Source organism: Amblyomma maculatum, chromosome 3, assembly GCF_055883805.1.
Source record: "Amblyomma maculatum isolate TAMU_Amacu chromosome 3, ASM5588380v1, whole genome shotgun sequence".
Classification (NCBI taxonomy): domain Eukaryota; kingdom Metazoa; phylum Arthropoda; class Arachnida; order Ixodida; family Ixodidae; genus Amblyomma; species Amblyomma maculatum.
The window spans coordinates 202,764,411-202,783,384 of record NC_139346.1 but is presented as its reverse complement, the minus strand read 5'-3'; the positions used below and the strand labels follow the sequence as shown (position 1 = coordinate 202,783,384).

Here is an 18,974-nt window from a genome sequence, read left to right as displayed (position 1 = left end):
GTGAATGGCAAAAGAAACGGCGCACGCATTTTAATTTGCGTTTGTCACTTGTGAAGCTAACAATATTATTGCTGGAAGGATGGGAAAGATAGTGGCTTATTCATGGAGCAGCTTGCTTCCAAAGAAAGGAAGGATCATGCGAAAGCCAGAAGGCTTCAAATTATTCTAAATGAATGCGTTGACACGAAGTTTCACTGAAGTGAACTAGAAGATTCTGCTGCCTCGGGCAGCGGTATGAATGGTGAGTTGTCTCAGGCAGCGTCTCCAGTGCTGCAGTAGTTTAAAATGAGAGAATCCGTGAACAAGCGAATGATAGAGCATTGCATGCATGTTGTGATGTGCTGATCGAGTCGAGGTGTGCGTTAAAAAAAAATAAAAGAATAAATAAAAAGCTATTGTGCACGGGGAAAACAAATATCTGCTCTAACCAAGAGTGCCAATGACAGTGTTCACTGCGCGAAAATTCGCTGCGTGGAATGCACGTCTTCACACTTGTTAAAAAATTAATCCATGTCATCCCCATAGTCAAATTTGTCTGGTTCAGGGGAGCAGGCGAATGGTGCCGCTTCCGCTGGCTCTATGCGAAGGCACTCAGCCTCTGTCAGGTTCCTAACAGTCCGCAGATCTTACAGAGTAATCCTGTTATCTGTTCAGGGACCTTTTAAATCTGACTGGTTGTGTGGCAGCTTCAGTTTTTTTTTCATAACAGCAGCAATGCTGCAGCCGGTGCGCGTCGTATGTAAAGCTCACCAACTTTGATAACTCTGATTCGATGAAATGCTTTCTTGCCGAATGAGTGGGTGTAATACCTCAAAATAAGCTTATACAGGCCCAGACTGAAGTGTATATTAAATAAATAAATGAATTTAATGTTGACGCACAACTGAACTGCCTAGGAGAGCATCCTGCAGCAGCCGTTCAACGTGCGCTATCCCACTTAGTTTGTCAGGCCCGCTTCACATGCTGCGACTGGACCGAAAATAATCTGTCTAGTCGGTGACACCGTCATGTGATTTTCGGTCAGTGCTTTCACATACGTGTTCACAGCGAATTCAATCGGGCTGACACGCAGGGTTGCTTGACGCATGTATAGCCAACCATTTGTTAAATGTGACATTAACACAGCAAAACGTGTATCGATGTTGTTAGTTTTATGCGCGTTTTTAGTCACGACAGAATATTTCATATGCTGTTATTGGAATAAATCAGTTTGCATTATTAAACAACTACGTTGCTGCGCTGCTTGCGATACTTCACCTTTGGCGGTAGCACGTGACGGTAAGTGACGCGCTCATGACGCGCCGTCAGGATGCTCCCCATTGGTCAGTCCACAGTCAGTCGCAGACCGATCACACCGACGCTGCGATCAAATTCCAACAAGTTGGAAACCCGTCGCAAGCTGTCTGCGGCTTGACCGACGGCCCTTCCCAGTCTCAGACCGACGGAATTCGCAGTGTCGCAGGCGAAAATCGCATGCATGTGCAACGGGCCTCACGCGGGTGCTTCCGATAGGTGGCGCCACGGTATGTCCTCGCGCCCACTAAGTGTGAGGGTACTGCACTTCATGAACTGGTTGTGCAAGTGCAGCTGAATCGAAGAGTTCTGTGATATTTGTTTGCCATGTGTGGCATAAGTAACCTCGAAGAGGGCGCTCGCTGTGCTTGCTGCTGTGCAGAACACAACCCATTATACTGTTAATGGGGTTGGTAGTAGCATAAGTGCTTCAGTGCTAGTTGCTGTTGGTGTATTAGGCTGGTGATACCTCATCTGCTTGCAAGAGCAAAATTGTGTGACTTAAGTCAAAAAAGAGCAGCAGATTGCAAGCAGTTCGTGCTTGTTCATCGGTAGTTGCCATTTTGGTTCTAATTAATGGACCATATTTCGTATAATTAGGTTGATTCTCTTCGCCCTTTCTTTTTTAAATTTTATTTTTAACTTTGAGGTCTTGTGTTCACGGTCACCAAGGAAACGAAATGTCAGAACTTCAAGCTTCAAGATGAGACTAAAATGATGCCTTCTTGTAATGGCGAACTGCATTGTCCCTTGTGTGATGAAAGTTGGTGGATGTGGCTGGTTAGGAAGGAACAGTGCCCCCGTGAAGAAGTGTCTTGTAAGGAAGTGTGACCTTACAACTTGTGGCCGCAATTCTCGGCTTCTGCCCGGAACGCAGGATTCCTTGGAAAGCCGACGGCGGCAGCAGCGGCGCGAGAAGCTTCGCCTTCTGGGGCACACGAATGCACTGCGCTGCGCAGCGTGTCCGACGTACGGCAGGGACCTGGTGGAGGCGGTGACAGTTGTGCACAACGCACGCCCCGTAGCGCGCTGCCCTTGGGGTGGCACGGGATACGTGGCCTGCCTCAATGCACCAGCCCAGGGGGAGACACAGCTGTGGCGGTATACGCGCACGCTGCGCTCACTGGTGCGCACACCCCCGCAGCTGCTCGACGAGCTCAGAGACATGATTGACAGGTGCGCCCACAGAGTGTTTTCGTTTGGAAAGAAGCAATGTATGCTTGAGGAATGTTCCTTCAGTGCACTTCAGGGTTCTCTAAAATGCGCCATAGTGATCGCTATGCAAGATGCGATGTGCACGATCGAGCTGCAAGATGATTTCACCTGTCTAGTTGTTGGGATGAAAGGCTAACACAAATTTTTTGCTTTGTTGTTAATTACCAGAACTCTGTTCAATGTAGGTTGGCACCATAGAAAGCAGAGCTGGCTATGACTAGCTTGAGAGAGGGATGAGGGATTTTTTAATGGAGCAGCGGTGCATCAAAAGCTCCGAGATGCAAGGGAGATAGACACAGACAAGCAGTTGTTGTCCACTTGTCGTGTCCCTGTGTTGTTCTGGTGCGCTTGTTTTTGCATTTACAAATGCCAGAACAACTTCACAAGCCTGATTATAGGCTACATTTGGCGAATGATGAAATATAATAACTCCTGTGTGCCAAGTTGCATGGCTCGTTGAAGAATCCGAGATAGTCAAGATTAATCCAGGGGCTTTGTTCGTCATTGCTGCCAGCGCTGCTTGAGAACGTGAAAATGTGCCTCTTTTTTGGGATTGTGGGTGCATATGTTGTCAGCCATGTGGAAGCAACCACCTCTGTATTGTTTTGTGCAGGTTTGTGTTCGCGGTGCCCAAGGTGACTGCTCCACGAATAGAAATGCGGGTATCTCACCCGTCCCCGTCCTCGCTCAACGCGGAAAGGGTTCTGGAGGAAAGACTTGCAGAGGAATTAAGTCCGCAGTGTGCCTTTTTACACCCTGTCATGTGCAACCTGCAGACACAGTTCCCGGAACTGCGATTGATCCAGTATGACTGCGGTGAGGAAGAGTACCTGTCTACTTGTAAAGTACCATTTTGTTGCATGTTGAGCTAGCAGAGCAGGTACCAAAGTATGCAGCCGGTGTTCCCATTTATGGTCATTTTCTGTGCTTACTGCAATCCTTAGTAGCCTGGTCATGAGCAGTTGGCCACAGTTGCAAACTCCAATGGAAACCTCGTATGAATGCCAGTAAGTAGGGGTGGGCAAATATTGAAATATGGGTAAAAAACACTTCGGGATAGCGAATCGAAGGCCGAATATCTGATACAGTGAAAAAAAAAAAAAAAATTGGAAAATTGAAAATTATTAACGTTGCCGATCTTGTGTATTTCATTATTTACCTAGTATTTGTAAATAAAATTAAGCTAGAATTGCGCACACGCTTGTACCCTAATGAAAAATCCAGTATACATATTATACAGGCTTCTGTATACCGGTCTTTCATATATGATGGACCTGCATGAAACCAGGTGGAGCTGTCATGTTTGTGCTGAATGCAGTAAGCTCTTGTTAATTCGTGCGTCAAATGACTAGAAAAAAAAAATGTTCGATTTAATCGAAAGCTCGAATTATCAATTGGGCCTGAAGAAACTGCTGAAAACTATTTGCACCGCTGTAATTTTACCTGATGAACAGGTGCGTGATGGTTGTCCGCCTTTGAGATGAAACCACTGAAAACACGTTTTTTTCCTGGTTTCGTCAAGTGCTTCATTTTGCGCGCACTGTCGGGACAGCCCTCTTCACAAAAGGGCCCGTTAGTTTTGAGGATGTTGGTCCTGAAAATTAAATGTACTCAGCGCTTCCTCCCTTGGCCATATCCTACCCTTGTTTGTCTCATCTTGTTGTTGTCGGCAGCGTGAGGAAGGAATTTGGTTTTGCTGCTGCCTTGTCTTTCTGGCCTGGTACACGTGCTCTAATCAGGGTGTCTAGCAACCGGGAATTGTCAGGGAAATTTTATGCACCGGGAAAAACGGGGAAATATCAGAGAAACCATCAAAAATTTCACCTAGTTAAAGAAAATGGCATGATATATTCTGCAGTTCATTTTAATTTTAAGCTGGCGCACAGCAAGTATGTTATTCATGCAGAATTTTTTTTCTTTTTTGAGCTGAGCGCGTGGCCCCCACCGGGGGCCGTGCAGCAAGGCGACGCGCGATATATAAGTTTACGCCTGCGCATGGCTTAGCTGTCACAATAGCAGAACCAATACGCACGTGAGTTGGATACCCAATAAAATAGGCGGAAGCGCTGCGGGGGAATAGTACGCGACAAAAAGCAGGAAGAATCATGCCGGCAGCGGCCAGCGCGAAAGCACTCGGCGAGCTGAGCTACAGCTGAGGTCCGTTGTGACTTTACAGCGGTTGACCGCTTACGTCTTCGCGATCTCGCCGCAGTTTCCGCGCTTTGTGTGCGCGATAAAATTGCTTAGCACTTTCATGCTCACAATCACAAACTTGGTACTGGCATCGCATTCCGTGCTAATGCCGAGACGAAACTGTCATTGGGTCATGAACTGCGCCTGCAGTGCGCCGGCTTCGCTGTAGAGTAGTATGAGGTGGCGGTGTTAACTCGAAGTGTACCGTGATCTGGATTGCAATTTGCGCTGTAATTTGAACCCGCGGTGTCATCATCGGGCAGCTTGTTTGATGTCCCCTGCACATCTAACTAGTCTGGCATAGGTTGTAACTCAACTGTCCCGACGGCACGCTTGTGGCCGACGTCTTCTGGTTTTTGTTCTTCACCCGCTTCTTACGACTTCCTGTTGCGTGCACGGTTACAATCTGCTGTTTTCCGGCATCTCAATTGCAAGAAAAAACTACACAAGCTGTGCATCGAGAAACACGAGCGCAAACGGACACTCGCATGAAGCGGCGGCCACAGCGGCGAATGCAAAACAGCAAGAAAAAAAAAAAAATGACGCGCCGATTACGCCAGCCAATGGGAGACGCGGAACGGTGCACTTTTCAAGCACGCCGCGTCAGAGCTAATCAGAGACCAACAAATGGCGTTCGCAAAACCGGTTCGTCCAGCCAGTCCGCTTGAGTGAAGCCATTTTAAGATGGAGCAAATTGCGCACTAAGAAAGCAGCTTTAAACTAAGCCCAAGATAGCGGTGATTGTTTTTCTGCAACGCCCGCGGCGCGTGCGGGAATTTCGAGCCCAATTCCTCTTTTCGGGGGGCATTTCGTGGCTGCCATGACATTTTGAAAGCCGATTTTGTCGCATTTCCTGATCAAATTTTGCGCGAAATTAATAATTTCAGTGCAGTAGCTCGAAACGATAAACATTCGAAAATGAGTTTTTCTCAAAATCGATTTTTGACCATTTTCGACTGTTCTAAGACTCACGTCTCCCCTTAACTTTACTGATGTTATCTTTAAGAATTTTTGCTAAGAGAAGCGTGCTTTGCCTCGAGACCGGTCGTGACCTAGGGTGCTTCGCATCGAGGCATTCTATATACACCCGAATTTTGACGAATCAAGACGGCAGTTTTTTTTTATACGGGCGCCTATAGGAAATTTTGCAACTGGTAGTATCAAAGAGCTCTGCTTAGGCTGGCATCAGTGCGCCTTTATTTGTCAGTAAACTTGCGACGTTTTTTACCCGTTTTTAATGCTAATAACAGCCTTTCACTATTGTAAACTGCAGAATATGATTAATAAATAGCTTTTTGTTGGGAATTATTCGTCTATGCTCGTTATCAGCAGCTACATTTTTGAGCCTCTTCACCGTCAGGGAATGTGAGCTGAAATAATAGGGAAAACCTGGGAAAGTCGGGGATTTTGAAAATAATGGTTTGCTAGACACCCTGCTAATCTGCACCATGCACTCTTTTGCAGGCAAGCTTCAAGTCTTGGACAAGCTGCTGTGGCAGCTGCGTGGCGGCCAGCATCGGGTGCTGATCTTCACTCAGATGACCCGTATGCTGGACGTCCTGGAGCAGTTCCTCAACTATCATGGGCACACATACCTCCGGCTAGATGGCAGCACTCGTGTGGACCAGCGTCAGGCCCTCATGGAGCGCTTCAATGCTGACAGGCGTATCTTTTGCTTCATCCTGTCCACCCGCTCAGGCGGCATTGGAGTCAACCTAACCGGAGCCGACACGGTGGTCTTCTACGACTCGGACTGGAACCCTACCATGGATGCCCAGGCTCAGGACCGATGTCACCGCATTGGCCAGACTAGGGACGTCCACATTTACAGGTGAGTGTTCGATGTTAGCTCGGTAGGCTGTGCAGCAATGGTTTCTCGAATGGTTTGGTGAAATGGGCCTCCGACCCCACCCTGTGCTTGGACGTACTGTTGCGCTCAGTACGAGTCACAACACATCTGTAGTGAAGCAGTTTTTTTCTTTCTTTTTTCTTTTTTTCACTTTGTAATAGATCACTGGGCAGATAGTTCATCGAACTAGGTAATATAGATGGATGACAGCTAAAAGGAATAAATTCTGAGTGCCATTATGGTTGTTGTGAGTCTAGAACTTGAGCTTCTGCCACATCTCGTGCATTGCAGCTCATATTGAGGGGGATAGTACAGGGATAATGCATATTAGTCACGATGCTTTCTGGGCTTGCTTCCCTTTTGCAATGAATAATGTAATCATCATCATCAACAGCAGCTACATAAACTTTCGAACTTCTTGGATGCCATGTCGCTGCTAGCTTCTACCTGCCTCCACCATGATCATAATTTTTTGCTCACACCACCAACACCGGATTTTCTGGTTAACAAAGGCTTTAATGCTGTCGCATTAAAAAAAAAAAAACCTTTAGGATGCAGCTGAGGTATTACTGAAAACGATGCTACTAAGGTCACTGAAATCTGTTCCTGCAGACATTATCTAAATTTCTGTAAGGTTGGGACGTTAAACCCCATAAACTGAACCAAGCTGATCGAGGGTTAGATAGTCACAAAAGTGTTTATGCTCAGCTGGGAGTAGTGCCAAATGGTCTGTGTTTTTTTTTTTCTTGTCATATTTGTTCAGGCTAATAAGCGAGAAAACGGTTGAAGAAAATATCTTGAAAAAGGCAAACCAGAAGAGGATGCTTGGGGACCTCGCCATCGAAGGAGGCAACTTTACTACAGCTTTCTTCAAGCAGGTACGTACACATCTTGGTCGGCCTTATTGATAGTAGTTGCCATCCAGGCAAGACGGAGCAGTTTAATCAAGAAATTCGTGAAATAACAAACTTATTACAGTTGAATCCCGCTATAACGAAATTCACGGTGCACGAAAAAAAATTCGTTCTCGCGGAACTTCGTTATCGCAAAAATTTGACGTGAAACGCAGAAAGAATTGCCCAAGCAGCAGCAAAGGCGTTTAATGCCAAAAATCTGTAAGCTTGGTTTGCTTACGCTTCACAGCGAGCAACGCCGTCACGCGATTTTCGCACTCGGTCAGCAAACCCATTGCAACATCGTCGTCTCGGACAGCAACGAAATTCCTGATGACATCAAAAGCGTCCATCACCTGTACGGCGGTTGCCGCAGCCGGCGCTTCCTGTACGTCGTCGTCTTCTTCATCGGAAGAGTCCTTATCATTCCGGGCAGCTTTTATGATCTGCTCATCACTCACATCTTCGTGAACAACAACACAAGCGTCAGCGCCGATGTATTCGTCGAGCTCGAGATTAGGCGGCACGGTTCCTATTTCTCCCAGCGTTTTCCAGGCGGCCGCGATCCCCGGAGCCGGTGACGCCTCTTCGTCGTCGTCTGTAACGCCTGGTGTTAGGCCAGCAGAGTGTACGGGTCGACCTTCGGCAAATCCGGCGTGCCTGAAACAGTTCACAATTACTGAGCGCCCCAGTGTGCTCCAGGCAGAATTAAGTTAATTCCGCTGAATTAACCTCCCGCGGTAAGCGCGCTTCAGGCTAAGAATCACGCCCTGATCGAGAGGCTGTAAGACAGACGTGCAATTGGGAGGGAAAAACCTCAGCTCCGTGTTAGTGAGCTTGACTTCGTCGGAGTGATGCGCTGAACAATTGTCCAAAAGCAAGCAAACTTTACGGCCCTGCCGCTTCATGTCGCGGTCGAATGCCATCATCCACTCGGTGAAAATAGCGCGGGTCATCCATGACTTGTTGTTCGCCTTGTACTGCACAGGTAGGCTACGAGTTCCCTTAAAACAGCGCGGCTTGGCACTTTTGCCTATGACTAACGGCGGACGCTTGTCCGAGCCATCCATGTTTGTGCAAAGCAGCACTGTGATGCGTTTTTTGCTGTGTTTGCCGCCGTGACAGCGCTGCCCCTTGAAGTCGAGCGTCCTAGCCGGCAACATCTCGTAGAATAGCCCGGTCTCGTCGGCGTTGTAAATGTCTGCAGGCGCGAAGTTGCTTAAAATTCCGGCCATGTTACTCGCCTTCCAAGCAGCTGCTCCGTCCACGTCTGCTGACATTGACTCGCCGCACAACACTTTTCCAACGATGTTATGGCGGGCCTTGAAACGGTTTAGCCAGCCAATGCTGGCTTTAGCATGCATAGTTCAAGGCTTTCTGCTGGACGATGCTTCCGGACAGGGGGACGTTGCTGGCTCGTGCTTCCACAAACCACGCATGCACTGCTTTGTCCAACTCTTCATGGAGGGACCGCGTCACCTTTTTGTGCTTCGAGGATGTGCCTGAAGCAAGTGCCATTCTCACGCTGTCCTTATTGCCTAGAATCGTTGACAGCGAACTTGCAGGAATTCCGAAGTCTTCAGCAATTGCCGCTTTCTTCCTTCCGCTTTCTGCTTGGGCGATTATTTGAGCTTTTTGCTCAAGGGAAAGAGTTTTGCGTTTTTTCACTTGCGTTGCCATCGTGTCCTGCGGATGAAAACTCGTCGTTGTCGAAGAGAAAGGCAGCGAGTGAACAACGCGACCACGACACAAAGCCAAAATGGCGGAACTGCAATCACGTGATTTCATGCTTAATGTGGCTTTGGATTTGACTTGGACTTCTCGCCAATAAAACTAGTTTCGGTTTCGATTTTGAACGCGAAAATTTCGTTGAAGCGGAAACGCTCTGCAAAAATGGTTCGTTGTGCAGAGAAATTTAGGCCATTAATTCTTATAGGATACTCGCGGGGAATAAAAAATTATTCGTTGTCGCGGAAATTTCGTTGTGGCGGTATTCGTTGTGGCGGGATTCAACTGTAGTTACCAATCCCTGCGTCATTGAAAGCATTGTATATTGTTTGCCGCAATTAGGTTCTAATATACTGCACTTTTAACTCGTAGAAATCCTTGCGCATTGCACGCGTGCACCTGGTACAGACTGAATTGCATGCCCTTTGTCGATATTTCTCCTGACTGACATATTATTGCTAGGCACCTGCAGGCAGGCGGCGCCTGGTGGTTTGCTAGAGCTTGTGGTATTGTTCACATTATCGCAAACCATATTGCATATAATACAGTCGGGCTGGCACATCTCCAGGATCCATACCAATTGAAACTCATGTCAGCTGTAATCATACCGAGTTTCTACTGTATTTACATGGTGTCATCTGGCAGGAGTCTTGAGAACCTGTAATTAGATGTGGACTGCTAAAACGGAAACCTCAAACTAATGGCATTCATGATACAACATTTTGGGCGAGTTGGTTACATACATTACTTTATTACAGCGCAAGGACGGCACAGAACAAAAGGAGGACACAACAGCGCTGTTGTTTCCTCCTCTTGTTCTGTGCCGTCCTTGCGCTGTAATAATGAAAGCATTCATGACGTACCAAAGATTTATATAGGTTCGTTATATTGAGGTCAGCTGTACGTGGATCATCGCGTGGTATTCGCCTATGACCACTGAATCATCTTTAATCTTCCTTGATGGTTTTTCAGTTTTGGTTTCATCAGCAGAATGATGGCTGTGATGAATAGTCGATATGTTGGTTACATGAGCTACGAAAAAACTTTATTATTGCCGATACATATTTTAATTCGCTACGCATTTGAATCAGGCTCTTTGCAATCGTTGGAATGATAACAAACGCACCTATGATTCCATTTTCTCGTGCCTCATGTCTTCTAAACACCGATTACATGTCAACTTCGTCGTTCAGTTGATGAAACTGAAGCAGCATCCTGAAAAAAAATTTTGAGAACGATTATGGAATTGCGTGATTCGAAATTTAAGCTACTATAGTTCTCCAGCTTTTTTTTTTTTTCCGTGAGTGCCATCCGAATGCGTTTTGAATGTGGTGCTTGAATTTTGTGCTGCTCGCTTTAGGCACTGAAGTTGCTCGACTGGCTCTTTCGTCACATTTCAGAACACACTGAAGGATCTCTTTGGAACTGACTTCGACCTAGCAGCACTGGACAGAAGGGAAGAGTCACAGAAAGAAGACAGACCGGCCGAAGTGGAGAAACCTGAGAAGTTTTCCTCTGTGGAGTTTGAAAAGGTGAAATGCTTATCATAGCATTGCTATGCTGGTATGGATAGGGGTGTACATATATTCAAAATGTCTGAATATTTGATCAAAGAATGAATTATTTGAAATCAATTCTATCTGAATTTTCAGTATTTAGCATTTCGAATAGCATTGGCACAGCACTTGCTTTGGGCGCTTTCAGTGTTGTCTCATTTGCAGCAGCCTCATTGAAGCGACAGCTGTGGTGGCCAGGGCATACCACTGCAAGCCAGAAAACTAGGAGCGCTCCCCATAGAGTTTTTCCTGCATTTCTTTGAGAGTTGCTGGTTGCCCTGTTAAAGAGCACTTCATACATGCGAGGAATGCTGGGAAGGCAAGGTTTTGCGTTTGGCTTGGCTAGTGTTGGTGCAAAAAAGCTTCTAGTGTGCAGGTTATTTCAATCAACTGCTTCTCACTTGAATAAAATTGGAGCTGTTGAATAGACTTTCACAGCATTTCTTCATGATTCACCCTAAAAGCGGTCTTTTACAGTTTTATTGTTACAACTGAGTCCATGTTTTATGGCCAACAGTAGCCATGCCAAGTACGCAGCTGTGACGCAAGTGTGACAGCTGCACAGATTATCAGAATGAAAAATTCTACTGCATGCTGCTACAATTTATTATTCTTATTTAGTTACAGATACTGCAATCCACAAGGGATTTTAATTTTAGTAGGGTGGAAAAGAACAAAAATAATTGTAGGCAACAAAACAAATTGAAGACAAAATACACTTTCAGGTCAATAAGAAGAAAAAAACGCAGCATTTTTTAACACAAAATCAGGTTCTTCTTATCTTTGCACCACATGGGCACCAAAAGGTCTTTGAGAAACTAAAGTCATAGCGAAACAGTCTGGAGCTTTTAAGTGTTGGCCACACGCTCCTTCAAGACTTTGTCACAAAAACCAGATACATGGAAATGCCGTAAAATCCATTTATCTGGTTAGAACAATGCATTGGATGTAATAGAGGGCTTCCGTGGCACTGTCGGCCTTTCAGAGCTTTCCAGGATAAAATAAGCTGCTTACAACAGTGCTATAGCAAAACGCTGCCGTAACTAGTTGGTTCATTTGAAGTGAGCTAGCAAAACTGCACGAAAGACGGGTCTGAGAAAGCACACGGGCACAAACAGTGCTGCAAACGCGCTCACCAGTGCAGAGCCAGCGGACCAGGTCATTGTTGTGTAATTCAGGGCCCTAAACGGGCTTCTGGAGAATGCCAAGTGCCAGCAGTGCTAGCAAGCTGGACTTTCAGTTCAGCTGGGAACAGAGCAGCGCAAATGATGCTGACATGCGCTTTCTGTGGCACCGTCGCAAAACAGTGGTCGTCGCAGCAAAAAAAAAAAAAAAAGGCCGTCGATGTTAACTGAGGAGTTATCTAAATTTCGTCCAGTGCATGCGGTTCTGCCCGATACGTTTGTATGTTGTGATGGCAGGCACTGGGCATGGCAGAAGAGGAGCTGGATGTCCAGGCGGCGCACACAGCCCGTGCTGAAGCAGCTGCTGAACTGGCAGAGTTTGATGAATCCATCCCCTTGGACACGGACAGCAGGGATGAGGACAAATCCCAGGCTGAGGAGGAGCTTGACAAGCTCATGGACCAGGCAAGTGATCGACCCTTTCGCGATCTGTTCAGTATGAAGATGCTCAAGGCAGCATTGTTGAGATTTGAGACTGACTCTTGGCAAACCAAAGTGAACACTGAGCAGTCTAATTTGGTCTCTGTGTCCTCCTGGCTTCTCTGCGTCATGCTCTCTACTCTCAGTCAAGAGTGTGGACAAGCAGTGCTTCGTGATGCTGCATAAAGTGCTGGCCAGAGGAATGTGGTCTGCTAAATGATCAGCTCATTGTCTTCACCATATTCTGCAGTATTGGTTCCCATGCGATGTGTTGCTCGGGAGACTCCCACATTTTGATTGAACTTGCAAGATTGTATGAGCATGACCCTATATCTTCAGAAGAGTTGTCTCTGCCTGTGGGAAAATAGTTTTGCGAAAAAACTTCTGCGGAATCTGCAGCTGTATTGCAGTCGCCAGCATTGCCATAGACAGTTGTGGTAATGCCATCAGCATAACGGGCTGAGTAGCTGATCGAAGCCACATGTGTGGCTTATTTGTTGGTTCAGATGCACAGTCGAAGGCGGATAATTCGACGTGCGGCGTAGCGTATGCTATGACGGCTGCGGACGTTAAGGAGCTGCAATTCTTTTTTTTTTTTTCTTTTGTGAGAGTCGTCCTTGTCGTGCTGAATGTGCTGCGCAACGTTAAAAAAATGAAAACAGAATCCTGCCACTTAAGTCTGCGACCATGGCGGCTGCAGACTTTAAGAAGCGGCAGTTTTTTTTTTTTTTTTTTTTTTTTTTTTTTTTTTTTTTTTTTTTGCGAAAGTCGTTTATTCTTACATCTATGAATCAATGAAAGCATGCGGTCAGCTGCGATCTTGACACGGACTTTTAGCATTGTTTTCTTCAAACGGCATTTGCAGCTATCACGCTTCCAATGATTTTGTGGCAGTGGACTACTCCCGCCCCAAGCGGGCCTGATAAATCGAACCAGGCTTGTGCAATCAAGCCATCACGGGCACTCTGCCAAGTTCGCTCCCTGTCATCTCTGGATCTATCAAAAGTATAGTCAAAAGATAAACACGCCATGACGTTATCGCTGCCTAGCATCTTGGCGCGCTGCCAATAAATGAGCTGTGTATGCGACGGTCCTGCCTCCGAACGCTTTTTTTTTTTTTTTTTTTTCAAATTCTCGGGAGCAAAAGTGGGGATGTGTTCATTATGCGACTGGGTTGATTACGCGACAAATACCATATCATTTTTCACAATCCCAAGTGGCTTCTCAAGCCGATCTTTGTATATCGAATTATCGATATATTGAACTATTTCGCGATCCCCTTCGAGTTCGATATATCCGGGTTCGACTGTACTACGACCACACTTCTGTCAACTGTACTATGACCACACTGCGTTTGTGCTTGTAGCCCTGTAAGTGTTATCGGTACCTATAAGCGCACTTATGTTTTTTGTTTTGATGTCACTGGAATAACCTAGACTATTTTTGCTCCATTTCCTTAAACAGCTGACTCCTGTGGAGAAGTACGCAATGCAGTTTCTGGAGTCCCTGCAGGAACCACTGACACTTGAACAGCTCAAACAAGCAGAGGTCAGTGCGCACGCATGGTTGCCTCTTTGGCGTGGGCCGTATTGGCTGGACGATACCTGCTTGAAATTTTGTTTTGAGCATTGTGGTGGGTAGAGGTTAGAGCTGTACGAATGGGAAATTTTGGTTGCAAAGCTGTACCAATAATAAAAATTTGGTGCAAGTCAAATAGACTAAAACCTTTTTGCTATTTAAACTAAAAGTGCGAGGGGGGGAAGTGTTTTATCTGGAAAAAAGTTGGTTCAAACTGCCTGATTTGTAAAATACAACTACAGTCTAATTTCAATATAACGAATTATGTGGGACCGCAAAAAATTATTTTGAAATATTGTTGTAATGAAAAATGTGTGGTTGTAAGCCAGTGGTCAGACCTAGGTTTGAAATAGATGTACCTTGGTTATGGTGCCTAGGATATACTGGCTAGTGTGCCGAGCGAGCATGGAGGAGTGGCCCGGAGAGTAATAAATGCCACCGGAAGCCGTGTGGGGGCGCCACTATGCAGGAGTGGGGTAAAGCCGGAGGGAGTGTGCTGCCTGCGGCGTGGTGGCGGTGCCGGTGCGCCCTCCGTTCCCGCCCGTGTGGTATGCGTGTCGCAGGATCGTGTCATTTGCTGTGGGTGCCTGGTTGCAAACGATGTTTTTCTCAGGCATAAATACCGTATTTACTCGAATGTAACAGGAGTTTTTTTTTTTCTTCATGATTTTTGGCTCTCAAAGTCTACCCTTGCATCATAATTTAATCCTGCGATTCGATTGGCCTAAATCAGCGCCGGAGTGCAGCCATATTGAATCCGCCACCATTCTGTTTCGGTTTCTGTGGTTTTACAATGTTATGTTGGCAACATGGGTACCAGGGAAGCCAAAATCAGCCAAATCTCAATCCATTCAAAAACGTTGCACCTTTTGTTTGTGGGCTCAGAATCACGTTGTCCCCTTGATCACGCGCTTGTCGCATCTTTCGCAGTGGATTAGCGCGCTTACTTCTGTTATCACCTTTTGCACGATGGCAACATGCCATACACGGTACGACGCTCGCCTAAAAAGCTATTGTGATAGCAGAAGAAATCGGAAATTCTGCTTCAGCTCGACAGCTAGACACTATTTATCTACCTTACATGGGTGGCGGGTGCAGCGGGAAGTGATTTTTAAATGTGGGCCTGACTACAAAGGCTTCCGAATTGTCTGGGAGGACGGGAGTGTGAAGGAAGACTGTTTCCGAGAACTCGGTCTCCGGCGACAACTTGGCGACAATGAATGAGCGTTTCTGATTAGACTTTAATGGCCATAATGTCTATTAAAGGTACTTTCTCAAGCGATTATCCCTGTTACATTCGTGGTTTTATTTTTTTCTCACTGGGCAATGTGGAAAGTCGCCCCTTGCGTTACATTCGAGTAAATATGGTAACAGTTTGTGGCGGCACCTCTGCATCATTGATGGCATTGTAGATGCTTTTATATACTGAGAGGATACCAGCTGGCGTGGCGTTGTACGTGCGTCAGGTCCTGCCTTTTCTTTCACATTTAATTGGAAAAGCAGGTGATAACACTTACCGATGGCAGCCATCAGCATGGTCATTCCACTTTTTTGTGTTTGCATATCAAACAAGAACATCCATGGACATATAAAAAATGGAACTTGATAAATAGTTCCCCGTTTCAGAGTTTTTTACATCTTGACACTGGGCACAGGAAGTTCAATACAAGTTGAGTGTCTCGTATGTGCATCCAAACGTGACATCAATGCAAATTATTTGCAGCTTTGCAACTTCAAATATTTTCGCCGCTGCCTTTTTCCTTCACGCTACCCGTGTCTTACTTCCTTCCTTCCTTCGTGTACTTTCGCGCTATTTTCCATCATGAATGTTAACCAACTCGCCCAACTTTCGGCATTACTTGTTCAACCCCTTCACAAAAAATAGAAATCTTAAAAGAACATATAACTTCAGGGCAATGCAACTTCAAATATTTTCGCCGCTGCCTTTTTCCTTCACGCTACCTGTTCAACCGCTTCACAAAAAATCGAAATCTTAAAAGAACATATAACTTCAGGACACTTGCTTAACTTTTTTTTGCATGCTCAGAACACCCTAATTGCAGAAATGTCAAAGACTGCAGACTCTGTAGAAACTCCTGCATTCTTTCCTCGTGCAGCTCGTTTTTGCTAAAGAAATTAGTAAATGCATCGAGTCAAGGCGCGTTTGTGAATACGGGCGTTACACTTGTTACTAGGTCACCAGTGGGATAAATAAGCCCGCTCTTATCAAAGTGAATCGTGAACCAGGAGCTAACATCTTTCTACGCTTCTTTTTAAGGTACACACAACTAAGCTGCACAGCTTGAGCGTGCATCTTTAGCAATGGCTTTTCTAGCTACATAGCCCGAAACATAGTACACTAACGCTGAATTTATCCCTTTTGTTTTTTTTTTTGAGAATATTCCTTATGATCACCTTCAATATTAATGGACTGAAGAATCCTTTCTGCTTTGTCAATGTTTCCATTGTTGCGAAGGTGGTCCAGTGCATCTGAAATGCACTTGCCTGTGGTGATCTGGAACGAATGTTTAGTGCAACTTTCCTCAAAATGCAGTGGTGTAACTGCTGCGCCAAATGTGCCAAACTGCGTCAAATCAGACCTCCTGCTACATGCTGCTATAAAATCGATGTTTTGCCTACTTCTGCGCCACGCCTGCGCCAAAAGTCATCAATAACTCTGCCAACAGCAAAACCGAACTGTCTCGAAACTAAAACTGACATCTGCTGGCAACACTGTGCAAGGCGGAAGAATAGGGCGGACGATCATGTGACACAAAATTGACGTTTGTTCATGTCATTTCTGCGTCTCCTGCCTGCGTTTCTTTTTTTTTTTTCTTTTTTTTTCCTATCTACTGGGAGGGAGTGAGAGGAGGATCAAGTACAATGCGCGGGAAGGGTGAAATGATGGACTGGCAGGCTGGCTGTCGAAGGGTCGAAGCACATTAAAACGCTTGATGGCTTCGAGCTGCCCTGGGTGCTAGCTTAATTTGTGTGCATGTGTGTGTGCACGCGCGCTCAAAAGTGTGCGAACAGGCTGGCCAACGGTGACAACACAGCTTCAAATGAGTGATGGTTCGGAACTGCCCTCGGCAAAGCACAGCTGGGGCAGTATTCATGCTTACTTTCTTCTTTTTTCGTACGAGTGAGGTATGGGCTTCGATGGCCTGAGCAGCAGCAGCAGGCGCACTGAGGATTTGACTGTTCCTGTGCACGCACACTGGACTCTGTTAGCTGCTTTTGTACATTCAACACCTTATGTGGAACATCTTGTATAATTTCACAGCTTAATTCCAAACGTCAGCGTTTACGCGCCATTTAGAAGATTATCTCAGCCTTGAGTTATTTCTTTTCTTTCACTGCAAAACTGCAAGTGTGAGGGTGCCCATGTGAAAATAACTCATGCGCAGGTACTCAATATGTTTGCAGCCCCGCATGCGGTCAATAAGTAGCCTTCTTCATTACAATGAGGAAAGCATACACACTATCCCTGTGGTGCGCTGCGAAGAAGCAGACTCACGACTCCGAGTCACTGTGTCGCTTTGATTAACCAGCCACCCCGCCAAATCACCTGATGAAAAAAAACAAAAGCAAAGATTGCGCATGCACGGAATCGGCGCTCCCCGCGCATCGCACCATTTGACTGAGCAGCACCAGCAGCGCGCCTCTCTCGAGGGAAAAAAAAACAAAACAGATCTCCACCCAGGACCGGCAAAAATATTGTTCCCCCTTTCCCTTCAATCAGCACAGGTCTTGAAGGAAAAAGGCGCCTCGACGTTACCCTAATTCACAGGATAAGGACACCCTGAAAAGAGGTCAGAATCAGGAAAAGGTGCAGGAAGAGATCAGGCAGATCAGAAGAAATAGTGTCTTAAAGTTGCAGTTTTAATAAGCGGCAGTTCTGAATTTTTAGAGAGTTTTTATATTAAGACAGCTGGCAACCTTCTTTCCAAGGCTACGGTGTTTATAGTGTACTTGCATATCTCGTTATGCCTTCCCTCTGAATAAAAACGGCTTTGTTTTTAGCAATGCCCCCTGTTTGCTTAATTTGGTGCTTTTTAAGGGGGACCCGGGTCTTTGCCGCCGAAAATCGGTCAGAAAATCGGATTTTCAATCTTCTCGTTTTCGCAATTCTGAGATCTTTCCGCAGCTATCTCCGAAGTTTTGTTGAAAAATATTGCCTAATTTGCGCGTTACAGCGTTCCAAAGACGAGAATCTGCACGTGTGGCCCTTTAAACTGAGGTCAAATTGCGCCAAATTTCGATCTCCCGCAGTTCAAGAAATATGCGATTCGCGGGCATAATCTTGGTGTCGTTCAAAAGGTCACAATTCAGGCCATTCATATATCATGGTTGGTGACCATGAGCGAGCCCACCGAAGCGAAAAACAAAGGAGCAAAATCGCTTGAAACACGCCCCGCTATTGGACTTACACCGCATGTGAGCAAAATGGCGAGCTTTGGTTGCCTGGCGGCGCCGACTGCTCGCGTTCCGGCGCCATTTTAAAAAGGTCTCTTCTTTAGGTCTAGTCGACCTAGCGCCGTTCCCTCATCGTAACTACAGCGCGAAATGCGCAATATTAAGATTCACGCTTCGTTATTAACCTAGAAAAAGGTAGCCAGAGGAGATAAACGCGCCGGGGACACTGCATCGCCGCATCTGATTATCTACAATCAATGACGAAGCGCCGACGCTCCGCGTCGAGTCCGCGATGGCCTGATAACGGCGTAGCATAGCCGGTCGTGCTCAGTGCGACAGCGAGGAGCGGCATGCTCTGCCGCGTACGGAAACGTGATGGTGCCGATGAGCAAGTGCAGCTTTCAACGACGAGATAGATCGCCCTGTGAGACAGTGCCGCGACCAGCCGCAGAGGCAGTTGCGAAGCAGCGTCCCGTGACACGCGGAACATAGAGAAGATTGCGCGGAATCCCAAATCTTGTCGAAATAAACTTTCTTCTGAATGCTATGCGGTGCAAGACGAGCAATGGCCGCTTATCATTATTTGCAGGCAGACTGCGTTTACAGCATGATCGTGAGAATGGCGATCGCACGCCAGAACTTGGCACCA

At 46.2% G+C, this 18,974-nt stretch overlaps 1 protein-coding gene across 5 annotated transcripts in view; it reads left to right on the top strand.

Annotated features, from left to right (window-relative positions):
- dom (domino helicase) overlaps nt 1-18,974 on the top strand; it is a 156,164-nt gene that overhangs the window by 78,028 nt on the left and 59,162 nt on the right. For all 5 annotated transcript variants that reach the window (XM_084599283.1, XM_084599280.1, XM_084599281.1 and 2 more), the window contains 7 exons: nt 2,171-2,469; nt 3,122-3,324; nt 6,166-6,532; nt 7,314-7,428; nt 10,572-10,703; nt 12,149-12,316; nt 13,796-13,879. In XM_084599283.1, the coding sequence (XP_084455409.1) occupies nt 2,171-2,469; nt 3,122-3,324; nt 6,166-6,532; nt 7,314-7,428; nt 10,572-10,703; nt 12,149-12,316; nt 13,796-13,879 (1,368 nt within the window). The remainder of the gene's footprint in view (nt 1-2,170; nt 2,470-3,121; nt 3,325-6,165; nt 6,533-7,313; nt 7,429-10,571; nt 10,704-12,148; nt 12,317-13,795; nt 13,880-18,974) is intronic.